The 26,975-nt window shown below is 40.2% G+C and overlaps 1 protein-coding gene across 1 annotated transcript; it reads right to left on the bottom strand.

Annotated features, from left to right (window-relative positions):
- Positions 1 to 1,061: 1,061 nt before the first annotated feature.
- Positions 1,062 to 16,167, bottom strand: LOC142339744 (NADH dehydrogenase [ubiquinone] 1 alpha subcomplex subunit 8-like). Its single transcript, XM_075389995.1, has 4 exons — positions 15,957 to 16,167; positions 2,748 to 2,899; positions 2,142 to 2,250; positions 1,062 to 1,332 (listed from the first exon to the last, which is right to left on the bottom strand). Exons 1-4 carry the CDS (start codon positions 16,137 to 16,139, stop codon positions 1,186 to 1,188), a joined length of 591 nt encoding a protein of 196 aa, XP_075246110.1. The 5' UTR covers positions 16,140 to 16,167; the 3' UTR covers positions 1,062 to 1,185.
- Positions 16,168 to 26,975: the final 10,808 nt, after the last annotated feature.

The raw sequence follows: 26,975 nt of genomic DNA, 5'->3' as shown, positions 1-26,975 counted from the left end.
TGGCGTGATAGCCGAGAGCTGTGGCGTGATAGCCGAGAGGTAAGAAGTGTGATTCACACGCCAATGATTGAGAGTTCAATCCCCTGCCTCCGTGAAGCTGTCTGTGTAAGGATGAGCTCTTACTTAACCATAGCTTCAGGTTGACCATAGCCTGACCAATGTTGGCTGCAATGACGGTACCACGTGAAAGTTTCAGACACAAAAAAGTGGCAATAGTCACCAAAAAAGAGCAATGTTGCTCAAAAAGATCAGTCTGAAATGTGGGGAATAATAAAAGGGCAGCTGAGAACAGGCTACTGTAGGCCTAATGCTGTATTCCGATAAAACTTTGGAAAATGTTTTTTACACCATTGATCTCCTTGGCTAGTGGTCTTGCCTACTAATGGAAGTCAGATAATACATAACTGTAACTTACCAGATTACCCTATGTAAAGCTGACTTTCAGTATACATATTCAATGCAGCCTGAAAAGCGTGTGCTTAACTCCAATATTCAGACACATCAAAAACATTAAGTTTGACAAAACATGCGTTTATATTGTAGCTAAAGCTGCTCAGAATAGTTAGAGAATCTTAAGCTAATTTCCTGCCCAAAATAAGGACCATCGTTAAAATCTGGGGAGGGAGGAATTCAGGCAAAACATAGCATCAATAAAAAGTAATCGGTGTTCTGAATTACTCACGCGAGCTTTTTATTGAGCTATGGGGTAATTGTTGTTGTTTTCATAATACTCTTAACACCACCTGGTTAGTGTTCATTCGGCTATTGCTTTTCCTTATCTCGATATACCAATAACTTGAAACGAGACCGAACGGAACTATTATCAAGTATCAAAAAGCAGCTGTATGTGCTTAGTTTACAAGCGTACTTGATTTGTGTCTCTATTCAGCCTTTTTGATCTATACGATTGCTGAGTTATTGGACAACATCATTGGAAAGTTTTTCTCGAATTTTTGTATTTTTTCATTAACTGAACCGAAAATTCATTGACACTCCTCAAAAGTTGTGAAGGAAAACATCTTTCTACTCTTCTTAGCCAATTTTTGTTGAAATAAAAACAGCAGTTTTGATACAGTAAATTCACTGTTCTACAGTAATCGATTCAGTAAATTGTGCCAGGTTTTTCTCCATTTTATCCCAACTAAGATTAATATTGTATATATGGCAAAAAGGTCTGTTTCTTTCTCAAAATCTGAAGAACGGATTAGCCATCCATCCACCGGGTGGCTGGTAATTGGGGTCTAGTTTGGTCTCGTAGGGTGCAGTCGGCTTTTTGTTCACGCGCAATGTCTCGTGGTCGAAACGAGGTCGGCTACTCTCCATCACTCGGTACTAGAGACAAATACACATCAGTTAATAGAATTCTAAGCACTGACTTACACACCTATCCTGCTTTATTGGTAACTACATGTGTATCGCAACAATTTGACCATTTCACACAAAATTGGTTTTACGTACCTTATCGGGGTTAAGCAACATTTAGCAACTATTGGTGTTTGATCATTTTCGTAACATGCGGAATGCAATGCAGTCACATGTTTCACACGACAGAATTATCAATGGATGGTTAGTTAGGTTCTCGCCTCATTCAGGTTAGGTTCCAGAAAGCTATAGTTGTGAGATGAGCAGATCAATTCAAGCAAATCTTGATTCAATCGTTGCTGTTCACACGCTATTAAGAATCAAAATGAAAATCAATTTATCAGCTTGATGATCTCTTTCGATTCTACGTTCAATTGAAAAACTAAGTCTAAAAATCTCGTAACAATTTTTGTCGCTCCGGTGTCATTTTAAAAAGATTCAGTCAAGAAACCGAATTAATTTTTGGCGTCTCGCTTTTTAGTTAACTCAAATTTGTTTAACCCCTTATCATTTCGATCCGATTTTAATCATTTATATAATTGATACTTAATATTGGTACTATAATCGTTTTCCCATTTCTCGTGGAACATGGCAATGGCCCGTGGGTCTTGATATGAAACTACCACAAAACTTGGGCTATTATTCGCTTAATTATGAGAACACATGCTTGAGGGGTGAAATGATATGGTGTTAAAATATGCGCGGTTAAAGGAATCTAGGTGAAAAAAATAAGAACCCCAATTTTTACCCTGGCACAATGAAGATTCTTTAGTACATACCTTTTGTACTTCACCCAATCCCAGTTTCTCAATTCCCAGTTTGTCCACAATACAATTCTCCAAGGGCCATTGTGTTTTCCTGCAGTGCCTCTGGTAGCCCATCTTTCCTCTAAAAAATCAACACCATCTTTCAAAAATTCAAGGACTAGCAAACAAGCTTACAGTAAGAATCAACAGGTCATAATAATTTTGACCAGGTATTTTTGCATTAAACTAAACTTAGCTAGGAAATAGGCGGTGCAAAAAACTAACAATTATAGACAAATAATAATACGGAGGTGCTGTATATTTTAAAGAATTCAATTTCAGAGCATACACAAACTCAATGTCGCCAATCAAACGTTCAGACGTGCATTTGCATCAAAGTTCTAATTTTGTCTAGAGCCAATTCAACATTTATGCGGTTGATTAGTTTTTTAAGGAAACAAGTAAATTAACCAGCATAACTAAGGTTAAATGACTACATGTTCAAAAATATCAAATGACCAATCATCTTTAGTTATTTATTATATATTAAACATAATGACCCAGCTAGTTAAATCAACCAACTCATCAAATAAACCTGAACACTCGCACCCCCCTCCCCCTACCTGTGACAAATCTCACCTGTGAATACAGTCGGCATGTTCTGTGAACTCCTCAGCACAGTTTGCCTTGATTTGACTGAGCAGTTCATGTCCACACTGAGTGACCTGTTTGCCCTCTGGCAGACACTGTCTCATGTCTCCGTTCTCCTCTCGAATACACAGCATAAACTCCTACATACATACACATTCCAATACCAAACTATCGTCATCTTATAATATCCTAGTAATGCGAACTATAGCTGAAAATATCGGATAAAAACGGCGAACCATTAATCCGCCGAAAATTCTCAGCTTCATTAAATAGCTTAAAATTCTCGAAGAACTTGAAGTCCATAGGTAAGAGTGTTTAAATCTGAAATGCGCAAAAATTTCATGAAAAGCAAGGCGGACGATTTAAAAAATTGTCTATCATCAACCTTAAAAGGACAAGAACAGACTACGATTAAAAGTATACAATAATATTTCGATAGAATAGTTGTGCAAATTATCTCAGAAGTTTGACTTCAATAAAGTTTTAAAAGGAAGGAGGATTACAAAGGATTAAACAAAGTTGGCCGGGTAAAAACTCTACACTTGGTACTGCAAGGACTCTCCGTAAGTTCAGCCTTCTAACTCAAGAAAAAACGAAGCAAAATGTTTCCGGCGACCAAATTCTTTGGTCACTCAAGTACTCCCGGCGAAAGATCGAATAGTCGACGCAAAGTTTTGTAGCCATTAGGGAGAAATTTGAACTAATAATTTGCGGAAATTGAGCGAAAACACATTGATGACAATACCTTAAAAACCACTTGACGCTATTAAGCACTTATGTGTCCCTCACTACTGACTTTACATGTCAATAGCTCACAAAAAAAACAGTCAACGGCTTTATACATATATATTGATCATATTATTTTATCGGATATCCTCAAGGGTTGTTGAAGTAATAGTTTGAGAAAATAGGATAATTTTTTCAAGAACTTTATAAACTAATTTGCATGTAAAAACAATTGTTGGGTCACTTGAGTACTTTATAGAGTCAAGTAGATGTTGGCATGGAGAATCCGTATACGCCGGGCCAACAGAAGCAGCGGAGGAAACGACGTTGCGACAGAATTTCTCCGAAACAGGCCCCCGCCAGTTCCATCAACGAATCGGGTTTTTGGGCAAGGAGTGGACAAGGCCAGCGTCCCCACTCCGAGAGCAGCGTGCTGGCGCACCTAGATCCCTGAGGACTCCACTGGACAGATGTGGAGACGTGGAGAAAAACCCGGGACCCCCAAAGTATCCATGCCCGATATGCTCCAAGAACGCCAACAGGAGCTCAATCAGATGTGTCGGATGCACCAAGTGGACCCACCTCAAATGTGCAAAAGTGACGGCCAGGAACGCGCCAAAAGAGTATGTGTGTCTAGAATGCACAGCAGCAGACTGGCCATGCACCATATGCAATGAGAAATGCCTGCATACATGCATTGGATGCAAGACCTGTGGAAGGTGGACCCACTTCAGATGTGCGAACGCAGACGAATCGAAGGAATTCCAATGCAGTGAGTGTATACGCATAGCGACAGCCGAGCCCCCCACTCCCAAGAAGAAGAAAAAGGAAGAGGGACAGAACTTGGACGCCATGCAGCTAAACTGCAATGGCATTTGGGCACGCCACACCGAACTAGCCAACCTCCTCAACAAGAAGAAGCCAGCGATAGTGCTCTTACAGGAGACTCACCTGAGGAAAGGAGCTGACTACAAACCACCCCCTGGATACAGTGTTGCCGGGCGGAAGGACGGGAGAACCTACGACGACAAAGCCAGGGGCGGGGTGGTCACGCTGGTGAGAGAGGACGTCGCCTACAGCGTGGAAGAGGAGCCAGGCGACGAGGCATGGACGGATTTCGTGACAACTAACCTGCGAGACCAGAATTTGAGAGTGGTCAACGTCTACATACCCCCTGAGAACACCAGGGCAGAAGTGGATTGGAGGAGAGACCTGGACCGACTCCCGAGTGGAAGGAAGCTCATCATTGCGGGCGACGTAAATGCCCACGCAGCTTGGGATACCCACCAAAGCGAGGACACTCGAGGAGAAGAAATGTCGGAGTGGATGCTGCAGAGAGGGCTTGAAGCCGCCAACAATGAAGTCGAACACACCAGGACAAATCCGAGCACCGGAGGCAAATCTTCACCCGATGTAACCCTGTGCTCAGAGGACACAATCGACATGGTCAGAGACTCGTGGAGAACCCTAGAAGACCTTGGCTCGGACCATCTCCCCATAAGCTTCAACATCGGACGCCAGAACCGACCACTCCCCCGAGGAAAAGCAAAATGGGTCTTCGGAAAGGCTGACTGGAAGGCATTTCGGAGCAAACTGGAGAGCATTGAGGATTACAACAAAGACAATGCCGCCAAGCTGAATGAACGATTCAGTAAGGAAATCCTCCAAGCCGCCAAGGAGACAATTCCCAAGGGGGCAAGAAACCAACGAAGGAAACCCTTCTGGAGCGCTAAATGTAGTAACCTCGTGAAAGAGAGGAACCAGGCGAGGAAGGCTGCTGAAGCCACCAGGAGCGAAAATGACGTAAAGATCTACAAAGAAAAGAGGAATGCCGCAGTAAAGGAGATCCGCAAGGAGAAACAGAGATTCTGGGAAGACAGATGCAGCAAGATGACGGTAGAGACAGACTTGTTCAGGACACTGAAGAATTTCAGGGGACAAGGAAGAGTTTCTAGGGATCCGTGCGCAATCAGGAGAACAGATAGGAGGACCGGATTGCCAGCGAGAGACGCGGTCACGGACGCCCAGAAAGCAGACCTCTTCTGTCAAACTTATGCGGAGGTGTCGAGAGTGGAAAGGCGCTCAGAGGATAAGGAAGTCAACCGCGCAGCACTTAATGGTCTTCGTGCCCCCTGTGAGTGCCGAGACGGCGCATGTGGCCCTTTCACAATGACGAACCTCAACACGGCAATCAAGAGTCTGAAAGTGGGAAAAGCACCAGGAGGAGACGAGGTTGCAAATGAGATGCTTAAGCACCTAGGGCCCAACGCCCGGTGCCGACTGCTTCAACTTGTAAACCGGTCGTTGGAAGCAAAGGAAGTCCCCAGCGCTTGGAAGAAGTCGATCATCATCCCGGTACACAAGAAGGGGAAACCGAAAGAAGATCCAGGGAGTTACCGACCCGTAGCCCTCACAAGCTGTATTGCCAAACTGATGGAGCGAATGGTCGTAACGAGGATCGTCTATCTGCTTGAGTCGAAGAAGATTCTCGCACCTTGCCAAGCAGGATTTCGGAAAAACAGGAGCACCGAAGAGCAAATCGCCCGTATCGTCCAAGATGCTTTTGACGGACTGGAGGAAAAGAAGCCCAAGAGATCAGTAGTTACCTTGCTGGACTTCAGCAGAGCGTATGACAGAGTATGGAAAAATGCGCTATACCTGAAGATGCAGAAGTCCGGAATCCCAACTTGCTTGACAAGATGGACAAAAGCTTTCTTGGACGACCGACGAGGACGAGTACTGTGGAATGAAAAACTGAGCTCGGAACGGGTCTTCAGAGAAGGACTGCCGCAGGGATCAGTCATGGCACCCACACTCTGGCTCATTTACTGTAACAATCTGCCGGGAGAGATAGAGGAGGCATCTGCATCAGTGGCAGTGAGCCAGTTTGCCGACGACACAGCATTAATGGCCACCTCGAGGTCGCTGGACGAAGCAAAAGAGGCCCTTCAACCAGCCCTAACAGCGACGGAACGTTGGTGCAGGAAATGGAAAGTGCTCATGAGTGCAGAGAAATGCAACTACACCATCATAACCCTCGACCCAGCGGAGAATAATGCAAAAAAGAAATTAAAGCTGCTGATCGGAGAAAATGAGATTCCATATTGCAAAAACCCTGTCTTCCTAGGCATCAAGCTTGACCCACAACTGACATTCCGAGAACATGCCAAGGACGTGGCAAGGAAGATGGCAACGAGGCGAAAAGCACTACAAGCAATCGCAAACAAGAACACAGGAGCAACACAGCGCAACCTACGTACGGCATATATAGCAACCACAAGAGCGGTGGCGGACTATGCTAGCAGTACGTGGATGAACATGGCACAACCATCGACAAGGGATTTTATGGAGAGCCAGCAAAACAAATGTGCTAGAGTTGTTTCCGGTTGTCTACATCCTACTAGCCAACAAGAACTCCTTGCGTGCGCCGAACTGGAGCCCTTAAGAATCATCGCCAAAAAGCGAGCAGGATGCCTACGTGAGAAGATGCTAAGATTGGACGAGGGAGTACCGGCACACGGCACAGCGAGCAGAAACACAATACCAAGACTGAGGAGCAAAACACACGAAGCATGGAAGAAGACCGGGAAGAGGAAGTCTGCCGACGACCAGCGAGAATTCCGTGGGAGCTTCAGGAGGATTGCACTGGAACCCGAGAGTGCAACGAAGCTCGACACAATGGACCGAGAGCCTCTTGTTGTAGCAGACAGCCCGCCCTGGGAACAGCGCCCCCACCAGGCCTCCTTTCACACCGACCTTACGAGGAGACTGAAAAGAAACGATGAGGATACAGAGAAAAGAAAGATAACCGAAGAGTTTCTTGCGTCACTCCCTCCCTGTGACACACAGGTTTGGACAGATGGATCAGTGGACAAAGGACACGGTGGGGCTGGAGCAGTTGTCATCAGAGAATCGGGAAGAGAGGAATTGAAGACAAGCGCAGGATTATTCTGCTCCTCCTTCACGGCCGAGATGACAGCAATCAACATGACCCTAGAACATCTTCAGCGCAACTGGACACCACAAACGGTCAGGATACTCACCGACTCACTATCAGCAGTGGAACGTTTGGAAGAAGGACCGGAAAAACAAAGGTGCAGTTTAGGTAGACAAATCTGGAGCAAGTTAGCCGTATGCCCTGGAACCCAGATAGTTTGGATCCCTTCGCACTGTGGAGTACAAGGCAACGAAGAGGCCGACCGAGTAGCAAATGCCGCCACAACACTGGAACCAGAAAAGAGGCCAATCACTCTTTAAACGGCGACGACCGCTATCAAATTGGACGCAAGGAGGGAAACTCTGAAGTTCTACGCAGGTGCAGCCAGGATCTTCAAAGCGAGGAAGCTTGACAGGAGAAGAGACCAAACCATATGGAACCAACTCATGTCAGGCCACAGCCTGCTAGACAGGGCAACCCTCAGAAGATTTGGGGCGACAGAATCGGACCGTTGCCCTGACTGCGACGAACCCCACACTGCTGAACACGTCATGAAGGTTTGTCAACGAGGGGCGAGCCTACGACATCGGATGATGGGAAACGAGGAGCCAAAAGACCACTTTATCAATAACCCAAGGAACCTAATCAAATTGGTGAAACACGCGGGGATTTATCCATATTAGCCCGGGAGGGGCTACACGGATCCTGAAGAAGAAGAAGAAGAAGTCAAGTAGATTTTGAAGTACCGCCAATAAAAGATTTTATTGGCTTTCACCTTATTTTCGCTTCATGAATAGAAGAATTGGCTTCGCCTAATCAAGCTCTCGCCTATATATCCCATCCCCCAACAATTAATTCCCGATTTCTCCACTTGCTAAGAAAAGATTTATAAACTTTCTCGGCTAAAAATACCACAAAAATGTAGGTCACATAATCTTGGCAAAAAAAATTGATCAACATAAACTAGTCGGATGAAATGCTCTTAAACGACAGGCCTGGGCAATTTATTTAGAAGTAGTGTAGCTTATTAATGTTTTGAGGGCGCTCACTGCTGCTTTTAACAAAGAGGGCAACTCAAAAATTAAGAACCAAAGTGTGAAAAAATCACTCAAGAAGTGAAAGAATGTTCTAAAAAAAGCACAAAAACCGTCAAAACAATTCTGCATAAAAACACATGTTTACAAAAACTGCATCAAATTTCCATCGTGGGCAAATTAAAAAACGCAAATATCAAAGATGGAACCAAAATTGCTTAAGTTTACGCAATGAACAATTTTGGCAGCTCATGGTTTGTTTTCTCATTTCAAAAAACAGAATTGCTACTTCGGAATCGTGATAGGCTTTATACAAATATAGAACATAACCGACTAACGTCGGGCGAATTGCTCTCAAACGACCGGCTGGCTTCGTCAGTAGCTAGCCACGGGGGGGGGGGGGTGGTGTGTGCACGGGGGCTGATGGGGGGCAACACTGGGTTGGAGGGCAACAGCGCGGTGGGGGGTGGAGGCAAAAGGGGGGGTCAACAGGGGGGGGGGGGGGGGGGGTCTCAACCTCTAAGAGCCGCCCTTCACAACATAAGTATAAGTCTCCAGAACAGTTTGAGCTGTGAAACAGAGCTGAAAGGCTCTAAGAGCACTTAATGCCCGCTGGGCGCTACCTGTTTATCCCACTTTTGAGGACGAAGTCAAAAAGCGTCAGACGAAAAATTGGTCGTGCGAAAAATCGCATAAAAAAAGACTGACAGGACTAATATAATTGCTACAAACTTCGTTTGAGAGCAATTAATTAATGAGAAATACACCTACAGAAGACCAAACAATTTTCAAAAAAGTTATTTCAGGCTTTTTGAATTTAAAAAGAAATCAAATTTGTCTCCGATATTAGATTCTAATAAAAAAGTTGATTGACAAAACCTCAATTCCACCTCGTGATTCAAATTTAGGAAAACTTACTGAGAGTTTAAAAACAACAAAAGATCAAAGGATTCGAACATAGAGGATAACATAGTTTCTGAAGGACTCCAGTTATTTAGTTCAGCTACGCTTTTCCAAAAAAAATTGTTTCAAAAGATAGCAAATTTTAAGAGGTCGATTTTATTACTTACATCAACTAGAGTCAAAAAAATCCGATTCGATAAAACTTTCTTGATAAATGTATACAGATCATAGGATACCAGAAAGCGTTTGAAAATTTTCTCTTAGACTATATGGAATTTCTAGTAAGATCTGCATGTGTCAGCTCTGACAATATGTTTACTCAATTATGAATTTTGGAAGAAAATTGGTCCGCAAAACTCATGAGTTTGAAAATAATGCCATGTCGCAAGCTCTAGAGAGGAAATGATGAGGGATCTGCCAACTGAAGCTTTCAACTTTTGTCTAGCCTCCTAATAATATCAAACCTCGAACATTCTTTCAAATAAAATGCTCGGTCAAAATTTATTTAATTATTAAGAGAAACTGACTTAAAATTGTCATTTATGCAAATTCAGTGCACAGATAGGAAACGTTTCAAAAGCATCCTAATGTTTGCAATTAAAGCCAATTAAAACGTTTCGACTGATGCAACTTTAGGTAAAACTGTGACGAATTGCTCTCACACAACAGACGAGGACGGGCTTTGGTTGTAGCTAGCTTAAACTTAGGAGGAATGCAACCGTAGAGTAACCAAAAAATTGAGATGCAACAAAAATAATGAGGTTTCTAAAAAAGATATATAAAACTCCTTATATCATAAAACGAGCCCATCGGCCCTTTCGACGAAGCAAACTGTTTGAGACTAGCGAAGCAACAGTACTGCGCATCATTTTAATAACCAAGGGGTCTAACAGAAAGCCATTTCTCGCCAAAAAACTCAAAATCGATTAGCTAATAAAAGAATCAGGCAAATATAGCATAACATGGTCGGTATAATAATAGAAGAGGTTTAACGACTAGTGCGAATCAAAGAACAAACAAAATTATGTTGCCTAATTTAACTGTAGATCGTTTTTTAAAAGGCTGACATAACATTTTCACTTTTCAGTGTTAATGGCTGGGAAGGTTGGTGTCAATCAGTGGGATAGTTGCAGTTGCGGGTACCCGAAGATAGCGATAATTGGGGGGGGGGGGGACAGGAGCAGATGTGGTAAAAAATCAGACTTTAAATAATACCAGCGGTTCCTAAGTATTGTATTAGAAGCTACGCGCTGTCGTCAAGTTACTGCCCAGTGTTGAAAACGATATCATGTTCGAAAACAGAAAAAGTCACAGTTTATGTGGTGAAGGAGTGTGGTAAAATGACAAGTAAAACGACTCATCGAGTCCAAAGACGTCCAAAATCACCCCTATAATTGCGAAAATCATGGTTACGAAATTGAAACATTCAAAACCCGATTCAGTTAAAATGGACAAGTAAAAAAACATTTCCTAATAAAGTAATATACACCTGATGGGTTAATGATATCACGCAGTCTTCCATGAAATAAAAGGTGTGATCAAAAGGTGTGTTAACTCTTTCTGAGACCAGAGCTAGCTCGAAAACAGGGCAACTCCACATTACGACCTCTAGCTCTGGTTTTGCAGCTGAGAAATCAGAATCCACCAGAAAAATGACTATTTACAAAACGATTAAAGGTGATATTTCGGCAGTTATTTACTAGTTTTATTTTAAAAGAACTAATAACTCTAGTGGTGCAAAATTGATAAAATTCAACGACCTCGAAACATTTCGAAGGCTTAGATGGTATGGTACTTTCAATTAGTTAAGCTTGACTTCTGCACGCGAAGTCTACTATTGATTAGAAAAGCTATCTATTAAAAACGACTGTTGTTAAGACGATAAAATTGTTGCGTATATTATATTTCTGATTACAACTACTCTGTCATTGATATTTCGAATACGTTCAACAGCCGTCATTGATGGATCTTTCCCCTTCCCCCGTGCACAAATTTCTAAGTTCAATGACAATGTGCATAGCCTAATAAGAGATGGCACTAGCCACCACAACTCATAATTACTATAGAGGTGAAAAAATCTTCAATGTAGAGGGTTATATTCTAACAGGGGAAAGGAAACCATTCCCAGTTGATCTCAAATAGGAGGAATTTTTTGCTGCACTAGACAACAATAATCACCACTGGTCGAGTTTCGCTCAATACATTCACCGACTAGATCATAATACAAATTGGCCACAACACCTGCATTCACGGAATCAATTTGATGTAAACACTTCACAAATCTCTCGTTACACTCGCAGGGGTGGATCGGGTAGCTATGGCTGTTTAGGATACCATACTTAGTGGTATGTGCCCAAATTGCATATTTAGAGCATTGGTCATGGTAATAGCAGCAATGGTCCAGCTCCGATTCCGGCTCTCGTTTCTCCTTGGATGATTGCAGTCCGCAGTAGTGGGTTCCGGGGTAAACTGACAGTTCAAGATCTTGCGCAACGTCTATAATCCAGTCTAGCACATCTCCAAATACGCTGCCTCTGGCTTCGGAAACAGTTGGGACGTTCAGGAGAGATGCAAGGAATAAAAGAACGATTGCCTTTTGTAGAGTTGAAAAATGGCAAAACTGGATCTCCATAAGATTATATATCCGGTCAGAAACTCCAAATAAGTGCATTTTTGATCAACATTCTCTAATGCATAAACCTGGCCTTTGATGATCTCTTCCGATAATTATAAGTAGAATAGCGACACTTAATAGCAACTACTATCGACAGTCTATTGCTAAATGCATATCAAAACTTATCGTTTATTTTGCACCATATCCAAAAAGATTCCTCAAAAAGGATAAAAAAGACACTAGATAAGTGATGCGTGAAATTTCGGTTGACGCATCGTTTCCCTTACTTGAAAGCAACATATGTGATCTTGTAAAACTGTTGCTACGAAATACTTTAAATATCATCCTTTCCCACAAACTCCCATTGAACATTTTCCACAATGGAATTCCAAAATGAAACTCTTATCTATGTCAACACTTCAGAAATAAAAATAGTGCTCGCAGATTAAAAGTAATCAACTCGAATGTCAAGTTTACAGTAACAGTTTGATGTTTAGCGAAATTAAGATGGTGTTTGAATTCGTGATTTTTTTCCGCCGTGCACAACGCGTAATTACATAATGAACACAACTAAAAATACAATGAAGCAAACTCACATCTCACGATTCAGTAAAAAGGAACTGATATTCAGGACAATTACCGACTATTGAAATGCGACTAAAATTAGATGGATCTGTATCGTCCTCCTTCGTAATGTAGAAAAAAATCAATTAGACTGGTCATAATATAATGGCCAGAAGGAGACAAACTATCCATTTATACAGCCCTGTGTGTCAAATCGGTATTTGTCATTTTGTACTGCTAATTCGTATCTAATAATCACTACTAAAGTATCTACTAATTCGTTAAAAATCGTCTGCACAAAAATATTTCCATTTTGGGAGTCATTAAAATCTGTTGCAGGTACTGAAAGAATTGTCTCAACAACTTAGAGACACTAGGATCACCATTTACAGAGCAATCAAATTCCCATCCAATAACGTTTATCAAAACTCGCAGAATATAAGCACAGAAACCAAAATTACCGATACTGCAGCACATGTACAATTAATCATTAAGAATCCTTAAGCAAATCTTCAGCTACTTAAAGGAAAGATTTGCCAATTAACGGCCCAAAATCACAGATAATTTTTCACATCGAAAAATTGTAAGAAATACTTTGAAAATCCATGCATCAAGTGCTAAGAACGAAAGTCCTAGAAGGAGTGATTGTGTGAAAAGTTTCTACAAGGACTTAGCATTTGTGGGTCTGATGTAAAAATTATAGTTAAATTGATTTATTAGTCTGAGATCAATTTTTTTTCCATTCTTTTTTTAAGAAAAATTTTAGTTTATTTCAATGCCGCCAGGAACCCTAACACGGATCAACAGATTCCACTGGTAAATAGTAAACGGCCAGAAATATTCTCCTACACAACTGTGCGCCAAATCAATAAATGAAATTCAAACAATGTGCTATTAGGCAGAAATTTAAAAATTATGTATTCCAAACCTGGGCAACCCCTAACATTATTTGGAACAAATCCACGAATAACCAAAGAACCAGAGAAGAAATGTATTCATTTTAAGAGTCACGGAAAAAGTAAATCAGAAGAGCCGAAGTAAGCTGCAAGTGAACGACTCGATCTTCAATGAGATTGAAACAGTAAACAAAAGAAGTAGAAATTTTACCCTCAAAACCCATCAAGTTTTCAGAAAGCATACAGCCTTGGCGATATAGAAACGTTGCAATCAGCTCACCTCCCATTTACGTTATGTCCTTATTGAGTTAGTCAAATTTTGTTTATTGGATTGCAATATAGGCATCTGCATAGTATTTTCAAGTACATTTATCTGCCCAATAACTGCCAATATTGAGTAAGTAGAATTTTGTTTATTGGATTGCAATATCCACATCTTCATAGGATTTTCTAAGTACAATTGTCTGCGTCCGTGTAAGATATCTCACAATTTTGTAGGTGTTTCAAAGTTGTCTTATTTTGGAGTATGTAAAAAATGGACTGAAACGAATGAGGTAATTGTATAGCTGTTTAGCACGGCGGAAGTAGTAGTTTTCATCCGTTTTTCGTAGTCAACTTTTGGCTATCTTGAATTCACTTCTATTGGCCTGTCTGGTGTTTTCGTAATGATCTTTTAAGTCATACTGGTTATTTATCAGAGAGAGAGAAACAAGAAAGTCATGCATTTCAATATAAAGCAATAAAGGCTTGAGGTCTCGGTCAAGCCGTTTCGCTTTTACTGTACCAAGTATGGTTTTCGCTGTACCAAGTATCCATTTGGTGGCCAGATCTTGTACTCTCTCAAGCTGTTCCATGCTTGCCCGGGACAGAGAGCATGATTGCCATGCATACGTAGCAATCGGTACTACATAGCCGATGTAAGCGTTGAGCTTACTCATGATGCTACAGCCCATCGTGGCTCAATTACACGCGAGGATCAATTTGAGGCGTGTATAGCAATTACATCAATTTTTGCTCCTCCCATAACCCTTAGAACACCTCCACAAAGTGGTTTTTCTATCAAAAAGTCGAAATGTCTCTCCCCGTAGTAGTTACTACACAGCTATGTCTACTACTATTATACGCGGGGCTTAAATTGAGGGTTTAAAACCGCAGCCAGAATTTTTTTCGCTAAATTTCTGCAAACAACAAAAATTCTTTTTCGAAACAAGTAGAATAGACTACAACCAATAGATTAAAGATATTAGAACAAAAAATATTATCTTAACACCATCCAAGCATTTGAAATATGACATCAATTCATAAAATTTGATAAATTGGTCGTTTTTAGCACTAGTTAAATATTATGCTAAATAATCGTTCTGGTAATTTCAACACAAAAATATTAAATATATTTTGGATAATTTGTCACATTATGTTTATTGGCATTCAGTATTTTGTCTGGACACCAACAATAACACGTAGACCCCACCCCTCCCCCCATTACCGTAATAAACCAAAATACGAGAATAAAATGAGAAAGACCCAATAATTTGCTATCTGGGGACATAACGCATCAGTATCGGTAATATGTGCTATCCAAACACCCTAAAAAAATTGTTAAAAATCACGTAATTTACATGATTCAAAACAAATAAAAAATGAAAACTGTCTATCGGCAGATTTTTTCATTTTACTTTTTCGCGTTTAAAACAGGTAATTTACACCTTTTTTTCAACATTTTCTAAAACAGCCGAATAGCACATATTATACACTACTGTCCAAGCGATTTAGAAAAAAAAACATAACCGACTAAACGTCGGAAGAATTGCTCTCGAACGACTAGTGGGAGCTCTATTCAATTGCAGTCTGCTTCAGTGGGGGGGGGGGCCTAAATGCGACTAAAAAGTTCAATAGTGGGCTTCAAATAACCACATTAGAGGTTAACATATACCACTATTAAGATTTAAAGTAAAAAATGACACCAGTTTCGGCGCACTTTTCATTTGAATTTTAGTATTAAATTGCCGCCAATTGAGTTCAGCTGCTTGAAATTGTGATTGAGAGAGAATTTTAGATCACGCAAAACGCAAAAAGTCAAGGGCGTAAAAGTCATTCGAACAGTCAAAATTGTCGGATCTTTTCCGTTTGTGCCCCCCCAGCTTAGTGGGTGCATATTATTTGCAACCCCCAGACGCACGTGCAATATTTTTACATAATGATTTACTATGTAATGACACGTGCTCTGTCACTGGGGGGAGCATAACGTACTGGGGGGGCACAAACGGAAAAGATCCAAATTGTCAAGCAAAAATTTTGCATAAAAGACACACACGTTTACAATAATTGCTATGAACTTCGTTCAAGAGCAATTAATTAAAAAAAATGGTGTAATTTATAAGATTTTATATAAAAAATAAAATGAAAAATCTGCCGAGTAGGTAGTTTTTCAATTCATTTTTTTAAATTTAAAATCATGTAAATTACGTATTTTAACAGTTTTTAGGGTAGTTAGATAGCACATTTACCCTCGTATTTACTTACTGATCTGGGGACTTCGCAGTAGTTGGCAAAAAAGTACGAGATTGCTTTTAGGCCAGCATATGACACGTCAATTTCATCTGTATCTATTTCTGAAAACTCGGGCAGCTCGTGTATTGGTTTATTGTTTGGAGACAAGGTATAGGAATACCTTTTCCTTTCTCCGTTTTCTGCAGGGGCAGACATATCGTTCTAAAAAATATTGTTCCGAAAATTCCATATGAACAAAAATAGAGTCAACAAAAATACGGTCAACAAAAACAAGGCTTGGGTCTATTATGACCCCTCCCTCCCTCCTCCGCCTCAGTTCCTAAAATATCTTGAGCTGAATTATTCAGAAAATGGTTTTTTATCAGTCCTTACGCAAATATTGATAACTTTTGTGACCACAAAAACAGATTTCACTCACTTTGTAAATAATTTTATTCGATTGTGAATCAGTTTTAAGTAAACCTGACGATGAACGCAATGTTCGAAAACGTTTTTTTTTAAATCAAATTAATTTTTAATTGACAATTCCTTCTTTTCTGCAGCATTCACTCATTACGAGGCCAGAGGGCGACTAAGATTTTGTATTTAGAGAACCAAAAGGTATGAAAGTGTTTGAATTTATTTGAAATGAAGTTAAGAGTACAATATTGCAGATGTGAGAGTATAGCAGCCGCCCGTGCGCAAAATGTATTATCTTTTAGTAAATGTTTTACCAAAGTAGTCCCAAGGTTTTTAGTACACCTTTTTTTTACATACGTAAGACACTCACACTGCCCCCTCTCAATAAGAATATAGTGTGCCACTCACTCACATAAAAACAAACAAATTTTACAACTCTTGATGCATGAACGTTTTAAAATTCAAAAAGTTTGTACTTTCATATAAAAAGTTTAGGTATCAGTTTTCGTCATTCATGACTTTCTCTGCCTCGTCCAGCCCGAAATTGTTGTACGCTTCTCGCGCCCCATCATTCATCAGTATTTGTTATGCTCGCTTAATGGTCTTGAAAAACTCCTCATCTCCACCAGCATCAGGGTGCGTCAACAAGCTCAATTTGTGGTAGTGTTTTTTGATCTGATCTTTTGAAGCAGAACTTTTTACCACCAAAATATCGTACAATGTCGCAGGCCGATTCAACCAATTTTTATTCCGAATCTCGAATAGACACTTTTCTGTGGCCTTCGTTTTGGCTTTCTCGTTCTTCAGAGACTGCTTTTGTCTATCAATTATAGTGTCTTTCCTTCGGCACTCACTCGCCAAGTACTGGTTATAGTTTTCCAACTGCTGAAGTTCTGACATCAATTGGTCATTCTCTTTCTCCAATTTCTCCATGGCTTCGCTCTTTTTATCAGTATTGACTTTTAGATCGGCCAACTCCTGCTTAAGTGAGTCGATTGACTGCTCTTGTTCGGCAATTCTAGCTGCCGCCGCCTTTAGGTTATCTCTTAGCGCCTCACACTCGGCGCTCAGTTTTCCCAATGCTTCTCTTGTTGCCTCTTTGGCTGTGTCGCGAAGTTTGTCTAGTTTTTGTCGAAGCTCGCAAGATCCTTTTGGAGTAAAGAGTTTGTACTCTTCAATTTCTTTAACTGTGCGCACTGGTTTTGCAGTTCCAATTCAGTTTGCAGACCCGAATATTGGCGGGTGCCAGATGTTCTAGTGTAGACACCTTCCGAGTCCGTGACAGACAAGATTCCACTCGGTACACTCCCGAGGAAATCTCCGAAATTACTTTCCACAACTCTGGCATATAGTACACATATTCACCAATTTGTGGGGTCTCACTGCCTGCTATGTTTAATAGAAATCACTTTTGCTTCTAAAGTTTCTCAATATTTTCAGTCTTGATCTCAAGACTTTTCCATTATTTTTATTGCACATTCTGATCTGGCCCGGTTCCCCCAATTTCTTGTAGAGTGTGTCGCTTATAATATTAACACTACTTCCACTATCAATTCAGGCCATTATCAATTTGTCTTTTATCATTATTTTTGCAAACAACGCCTCCACTGGGCTGTTTCCGCCACGCAAGGTTTTTACGTAGCAGGCTGAAAATGAAGCCCTGCCGTTTCCAGCTCATTTTCGTTTAAATATGGTCAATTTTGTTTGAAGTGATTTGGGCTCCCACATTCAAAACAATTTTTGCATTCCCTAGATGCATGGTTTCGCTGACCGCAACGGCGACATTTTTCATTCTCGAATCTCACCGCTGCCTTCGACTGCTCGGCACGACTCCCGTGCGATCGATCTCGGCTTCTGTTCTCACCTCCCGGTGTTAGCGAACGCGCTCTACTTTCGTAATTGTTTCGTCTATGCTCAGCGCTGCTTCTGCTTTAGCTATTAGTACTTATATTTCTATCTCCGTTCTCTCTTGAACTTTGCTCACTACCGCGCAGAAACTCTTTTGGCCGCGCTCCTTGCGATGAAAACTTTTGATTCTCCTGCCTATTAGGTTGATTAGTCTGCAGTGTTCGCACTAAATCGTTAATCGAATTAACTAGTTGTGTGTTTTCATTCGACTGGATGGCAGAAAACCGCGGCTCATTATCCTCCTCCTCAATTCTCGTGACTGCTTCAATGTGTAGTGCCCTTTCTAAAGCTTTGTCTAAAGTCATATCCGCGTCACCCAAGTTCTTTCTCAGGTCGAGTCGCACCTGACCATTTTCTATGCCTTCGAGGAATCCCCTCAAAATGAGATGTTCTCTTATCTCGTTAGACTCCTGAGGTATGCTTTCAAGGCTAATCACCGAGAAATTCTGTTATTTTTCCACCGGGCTGCTGGACTCTCCTAGCTAGCCTCCCCCGGAACACTACTGGTTTCTCATTATAATATTGTCTGAAAGCCTTTACGGTCTCGTCATAACTCTATCTAGTGTCCTCCAAAAGTGTACGATAGAAATCAATAGCCGATTTTTGTAACCTTAACGCGAAATAATGCTGCCGTTCATCAATTTCGGTCTCGGCGCCGTTTACTGTTTCTTTTCTTTGCCACTGTTGAAGTTGTGACAAGAGCTCAAAGTGTGTAACATAACTTTCAAAATCATTTGATCCAGTAAACGGGTCCAGTAACAGCGTTTTTGAGGAGTGCCGCGCCATCCTTATTTTATTTAAAATATGTTGTTATTCAAAATATTTTACTAATTCTGTTCGAAACTCGAACTATTTTTCCGACAATCTAGTTAACAGCTTCTAAATATGATTGAAACTCTAATTCTCTCTTCATTAAATGCAAAAAAACTCGAGGTTTTGAGTTTAAGTCAAATTAAGTCAAATTAAAATACTGATGTTCCTGAACGCTATTTTATTATCAAAAAAACGTATGCGCCCTGATTTATGCTATTCGAATTTTTAGGGAAAGCTCACATGAAAGTTCCAAGATGGCAGTTGTTCTTGTCGAATCCCAAGAGCAGTCCCCACTTCCGGGTCGTGATGTTAAGACGTCAAACTCGAGTTTAAAAGTTGGTTTTCAAACAAAAAAATAGATTTCTTTTTGAAATTAGTACAACGCTCAATATTATTGGGTGGTGGTTTTCCATTTACTTTTAATCTCTGTCGCCACTATAGCAGCCGCCCGTGCGCAATATGTATTATCTTTTGTAATTGAGCGCGGTACTTGTTTAAAATACAAGGATTGAAGTTTAATTAATAATTAGATAAGAGCAGAAGATAATGGTTTCAAATAAATGAAGATCTAATTGAGTGATTAACTCTGAAGGTAGGTTTATTGTTCAATGAATGAGTTTTATCCTCAATTTTGTCCGTACCCAATATCGGTTCTATCACCGTGGTAAATTAACCAAGTAAATACTGTTATGTCACAATTGTTAGTATTGCTCGAAGCCCGAGCTTTGCCTATTTCAATCTATCGACACCTATCAAGATTGTGTCAGTCATTAATCAACTAATAAATTAAAATTTAAACTAAATCTTTGACCTGGAAACCCAAGGTTTTTAGTACACCTTTTTTTACATACGTGTGATACTCAAAAAAGTAAAGTTTCCATTTTAAAAATTAACAGGAGTTGAAATAATCCGAAAGCCTCCGATAGCGAAGTAGCAGCATATTTATAACTAAGTCTAATTTTTTGTCCTAAATTAAGACACAAAGTTTCGATCAAATAATTAGACGTTTACGTCTATTCAATCTTTCAAACTAAACTCTTTTAGTGACTGAGGAAATTGTACCCTGGATTTCCAAAATATCTTAATCAAAGTTTATCTCCTTTCTCAAGATAAAAATTTGAACGAAAAAGACAATCACAATTCTGCCATGGGTTTTCCAAGAAAAAATGAAAAGCAAAATCATCAGAAGAGGTGCATAGACACTCTTATTCCATTTGAGAAGAACTAGAATATGAAATATAGTTATCGCTTCAAATTTGAACATTTTCGTAATTACTTGTTACCACAAGATTAGATTTGTTCATTAATTCATCTACAAAATTAATAATCAACAAATTTCGCAACCAAAGAAAAACCTGATTGTTTTTAAAAATATGAGTTTGTATAATTATATGTTTTTTATATAATTATTTAAATTAATCAACGCATGTAATGACTTTTGATGTTACTCTATAAGGCTGATTTTTGTTCAGTTGTAAAAACACAACCAAAACTTCCCGCTTAAAATGCATTCGCTTTGCTTAGCTACTAAATCCTCTTGATTCACAAACCATTCAATTCAATATTTAATTCAACCCTTTATTTACATAATAAACAGCTACCGCGAACGTACATTATTCGGGTCCGCCGACAAAATGAGCCAAGCAGCGTCTACAGAGACAAGTTCCAGAAGGAGGCGTGCCAATTCGCGACAGATCAACAAGATCTTTGATGAATGAATAGATATAGCCAGTCATTTAACAAAGACGAGCTCAGATTGACCCTTTCCGAAGCAGCTACATAATGCTTCAAAATTCAAAAGCAACTGGACGAATCCTATTTGGAAACAGTTGAGGATGATTAGTACGATGCAGAATTCGATCTGGTTCAAGACAAGCACACAGTAGTCTGCAAGAAGCTATTTCAAATGGGAAAAGCCATAGAAAAAGTTGAGCTGGAAAAATGGCCGAAAACTTGACTAGGAATACGTCTTTCGGAGATGCAACACAGCACCAGCCGCATGTTGCAAAACTACCACAGATACAGCTACCCAAATTCAATGGCAATTTCACTGACTGGATAGCCTTTATCGACCAATTCGATACAGCCGTGCGCCTCAACACAAAATTGTCAAACAGCCAGCAACTCGTCTATCTTGCTTATCAGGTCCCTCTGAAAAACTAATAAAAAGCCTACCATCACATGACAGCAACTACGAGACTGCAAGAAATCTACTCGGGCAGCGATACAAAAACGATGGCATAATTCTACGCACATTGCAAGCTATGGCTGTTGATTTCAAGCCTGTGAGAGGTGAAAGCAAGTACCAATTGCGTCTGCTACACAGTACTTTCAATGAAGTAACCCAGTCGATTCACTTATTTGGCCGACAAGTTGATAACAACATGTGGCAATATCGTCATTTCAGAAAATTGGATATCGACTCACAGAAAGCAGGGGAACTCAAAAATTTGACCAACTGATGACCTTTCCTGACAACAGAATAAGATCGATGGAAATGCTAAACGACCCATTCCCCCCAAACAACTGCACGCCACTGGACGGGATGAGCGATCTAAGCAAGGCTCCAAACATCCGTGGGTCGTGACTCAATGGAAAGAATGCCATGCTCCGTGGGCTTGCTCAAAATTTAAGGACATTTCAGCGAGAGTTAAGCAGTCTGCCATAGCCGCCAGTAAGTCCTGTCAAAATTGCTTGAGATTCAATCATGAAAATGACCATTGTTTGTCATAATCTAGATGAAAAACATGTCAGGGTAAGCATCATGTGTTTTTACTTGACGTCCTCAATGCTACACCAGGCACACATGCTTGTAATTTGACTCAAAAATCTTCCCAAATGACTACCTTACCTACTGCTCGTGTTCAAGTAATTGGTAGAAACAAACAAGTACACAATCTAAGAGCATTTTTAGACACAGGAGCCCATATCAATGCATTTACTGCGAAAACCTGCAAGACACTTGGATTAGAACCAAAACCTTCCAATGAAAGAACCATAGGGGTCAATCAGAAAGACTCAATGCCGGTTGACGGTTCTCTCAAACTTGAAATTATTCCGAAAACAGGGGAAAACATTACTCTCAACTGCGTTGTGCTGACGACAATTACGGCCAGCGAAAATCCAAATCAGCCCAATTCTGGAACTGACTACGCAGACTTGGTCAATTACAATTTGGCTGATGATCAATTTTGGCAACCAGGCGAATTAGACATACTACTTGGTATTTCTGCATACACACAGATAATAAAAGCACAAATACTGAAACAAGGTTCCTTATGCCTCACAGAAACTACGCCAGACTGGACAGTTTCAGGATTAGCTAACATCAGCAGATAAACCTAAGGTAAATCGAATGCGATACGCCTCCTTGACAACGAAATCAAATCCTTTGCCGAATTTTGGGAAATTGAAGAAGTTGCAGCACTTCTTCCAGCCATGTTCATTCCCAAAAAACTGGCTTGCATTAATCACTATGACACGACAACAACATATGGCCAAAATGGAAGGCCTGAAGTTAGACTACCAATTTACAAACATGAAAACAATTTTTATTCAAACAGTCAGGAATGGTTGCCAGACATTGGAGGATCATTTCGAAAAGCCGTCAGACAATTTTTGGGTAATGAAAACAAGCTTTCACGAAACGCAGAAGCCCAAACTCAGTACACAAAATTCTTTCAAGAGATGATTGAGACAGGACATTTAGAACCAGTGCCAGATAGCGACCCGAGAAACACTTTGTCATGCCACATCAAGCAGTATGGAAATCAAGCCCTACGACTACAAAATGCAGAGCAGTTCTCAACGTATCAGCAAAAACAACGAACAGAAGAAGCCTCAACGATTGCCTCCTGTTTGGTCCAAAAAAACTGCCCGACTTTTTTGAGATACTGATTCAATTTAGTCTCCATCGAATTGCATTATCAAGTGATATCACAAAAATGTACCGTCAAAACGAACTAAATTAAAAGGACCGTAACTTTCATCAGATATTTTGGCGAAGTAGTCAAAAGCAACCAATAAATAAGTACCGTATGACATGAGTATTATACGGCGTTTCTTCTAGTTCATACCACGCCATCAGGGCACTACGTGATACAGCAAAAGATTAATTAATTAATTCATTGCAAAAATTCATTTCTGAACTCATTTTATGTTGATGACACTCTTGGTGGCTGTGACACACAAAAGCAAGTCATTGGCTGGTTCAAAGAGATTACAACTACTCTAGAACTCATCGGGATGTCTATTCGCAAGTGGGCAAGCAACTCACATGAGCTTATGAAAGCCATTTCCCCGGAAATACAAGAAAATAAAGATCCTTTAATCGTTGAACATGACCACACCATCAAAACCCTCGGTCTCAACTGGCAGCCCAAAACAGTCACTTTCCACTTCAATAGACCCCAAAGTCCGTGCAGCATCGTTACTATGAGTCTGCCCGAACACGAAGTAGTTATTGATTGTCCATCAGTCGAACTTGACTCGAGTTTCAAAAATCGGATTTTCCACAATTAGTGGTCAAACTTGACATTAAAAAACTGAAGGAAATCCATTTGATGGACTCCCACAATTCTAACCATGCAACTCCCCGTGTTTGCCCGATTAATTCAACGCAATTTTTAACAGGGTTTGTTCAAGAAAAAAACATCAAAAATCCCGCAAAAAGGCAAAAAAATTGTCAAAACTTATGTCAACAAAAATCTGCAAAAAACGCCAATTGGTGACATCCAAGACGTTCTCCAGACACTGATAGCTGCCCAAAGTCATCCAAGCTTTCAGGACCTGAAGATAACTACTCAAACACAGCGAACCAAAAATCCGAAAAACAAAAATTAGTTGTCACGTTTGAGGACAAAATTTTCACAAAAATGAAGAATTTGGTAGCGGAAAACAATACCATTCAAAAACTGTACCATGCCCGATACTATTCGATCAAAGATATTCCAGGTCCAACAAACGTATGTTCGACAAAAGAACGCCGACGCCGTTTTTGAGTTCGGCTGTGGCGTCGGCGTTCTTTTGTCGAACATACGTTTGTTGGACCTGGAATATCTTTGATCGAATAGTATCGGGCATGGTACAGTTTTTGAATGGTATTGTTTTCCGCTACCAAATTCTTCATTTTTGTGAAAATTTTGTCCTCAAACGTGACAACTAATTTTTGTTTTTCGGATTTTTGGTTCGCTGTGTTTGAGTAGTTATTTTCAGGTTCTGAAAGCTTGGATGACTTTGGGCAGCTATCAGTGTCTGGAGAACGTCTTGGATGTCACCAATTGGCGTTTTTTGCAGATTTTTGTTGACATAAGTTTTGACAATTTTTTTGCCTTTTTGCGGGATTTTTGATGTTTTTTTCTTGAATAAACCCTGTTAAAAATTGCGTTGAATTAATCGGGCAAACATGGGGAGTCGCATGGTTAGAAGTGTGGGAGTCAAAATAAAGGAGCTAAAGAATCAACTTTTACTTTATCTAACAAAAATATGTTGATAGGTTCAGTTAACAGCAAATTGCCCCATCCTGAAAACGGACATATAACAACCAGAAGAGCAATATCTAGCAATATGGGTAAAATATTTGACCCTATCTGTCTCCTAACACCAGTAATGCTTCAATGCAAAATTCTTTTCCAAATGACTTGGGAACATGAAATTGGATGGGATGATGATGTTGGGGCAACAATAACTGACCAATTTAAAGCTTGGTTGATCGGATTACATCATCTATCTGAGCTACGTATACCACGCTTTGTGGCCAATTTTGCTATTCAAAAAATACAACTTCACTTATTTTGCGACGCTTCTGAAAAAGCGGACGGAGCTGCTATATATGCCCGATCACAGGGAGCATCTCAGACCAACTCTAATTTGCTATGTTCCAAGTCCAGATCTGCACGCAGAAAAACACTTAGCATACCGAGACTTGAACTGTACTCAATGGTTCTTGGAGCGCATATGATACAAACAGTTCAGAAAACGGTAAACCAAAATGGACTTTCAACTGAAATATATGCATGGAACGATTCAACAGTTGCCTTAGTTTGGATTATTTCTACCACTAGTAGATTCTCAACATTCATAGATAACCGTATGGTCAAAGTCCAACAAATAATTTTCACCAGAAAAATGAAAATACGTGTCAACAGAAGAAAATCCAGCCGATCATACTACCCGCCCGGTGCCATCAAAACAGCTTTTATCCCTTAAAATGTGGTGGGAGGCCCACAAGGGTTCTCTAATGGAAACCTGACTGTCCCAAAAAAACCAGAAATTCTTCAGTCAACAGAAGTAAAGAAGGAACTAGTGCAGAATCAAATATTAACACTAGATTTGGGCACCATTCCCGAACCTCTGGGGGAGGAAAACGACCCGCTCAATGATCAAAACACTGAGCAGTCGAATCACCAAATCGAATAATTATTCCCTATTGAACGTTACGGAATTCTCGACAAAGCAATAAGTGTAGCAAAGCAAGTTCTTAAGTTTGCTTACATTTTGCTTAAAAAGCCAATCGAGAGAAAAGAATTCAAGTGACAAGCAATAAATATGCTTTTTAGAGATGTGCAGAAGCAAAACTATATTAATGAAATAGACAAATTACAGAAAAGCCAAAGCCTATGCCGCAAAATCGAGAATCTTTCACCTTTATCTCTTCATATATGAGGAGAGAGACATAATGTTTGGTGGACGTCTAGTAGCAGCAAATTGCTTGAATGAATCTGCCAAATTTCAACCAATTTTGCCTTACAAAAATCAGTTTTCGAGGCTAATCGTACTTGACAGTCATCAGCGAGTGTTTAAATTTAGGCAAAAACGCAAGAGTTGTACATACTCGTCAGAAGTTCTGGATCATTCGAGTGAAAACGCTGACAAGGTCTATAGTTGGAAACTCCATCACATGTTTTCGGTTTAATGGCCGTAACCTTTCTCAACTCTTAGGCGACCTACCACAAGAACGAGTCAACCCTGCTCTACCATTCAGTAACGTGGGTATAGACTGCGCCGGTCCAATGCCTTACAGATGTGACAAGACTGAAGCCAAATGTTGTTTGGTAGTCTTCGTATGCTTCGTTACAAAAGCCATTCATTTGGATGTGATTAAAGCATTGGATACACAGGAATGCATGAAAACAGTCGGATGGTTTTTTTCGCGACGAGGATGCCCAGCTCACAAATTTTCGGACAATGGTACAAACTTTATAGGATCATTGAGTGACCTCATGAAACTCAAAAGGATACTGAAAGAGAAATACGGATTTGATTGTTTACCTCAAGCCGCGCTAGATTTAGGCATTAACTGGTCAACAATTCTTGCTGCAGTTTTACATTTTGGTGGACTACGGGAAGCAGGAGTCAAATCGATTAAGCTATTACTGTTCAAAACAATCGGAAGAACAGTTAACCTCTTTTTGGATGAAGTATATACAATACTATGCCAAGTCGAAGCAAGTCTGCACTTAACTCAAGACGGCTCACAATTGTCTAAGATGATGCGAAAGACAGTCATCCTTTAAACCCTGCTATGTTGTTAACCGGCTTCCATAATCATCAATTGCCTTTGGTTGTTTCCCCAATCCCAAAAACAAAAGATGAGGAAGATCCAAAAAAGCGCTTTCAATACTTGCAGAAACTCATAGCAGAATTTTGGAAGAAATGGTTAAATGAATATTTATCCCAGTTGCAGACCAGGTCAAACAGCATGGCCGAAAAGCAGAACCTGACAAAAGGAGATTTAGTGTACATCACAGATGACAACAGTCCTCCCGTATCATGGCCTCTGGGAATTGTGCATGAAACATATACAGGAAATGACAATTTGGTCAGAGTAGCCAAAATAAAAACAGGAATTGGCATTTTTTCAAAGAGACCCATAGTAAAACTCAGAAAGATACCAATTAAAACAAGCTAACG

This window comes from Convolutriloba macropyga, chromosome 5, assembly GCF_964194025.1.
Source record: "Convolutriloba macropyga chromosome 5, txConMacr16.3, whole genome shotgun sequence".
Taxonomy (NCBI): domain Eukaryota; kingdom Metazoa; phylum Xenacoelomorpha; order Acoela; family Convolutidae; genus Convolutriloba; species Convolutriloba macropyga.
The sequence above is the reverse complement of the archived record's forward strand: the minus strand, read 5'-3'. Positions and strand labels throughout refer to the sequence as shown.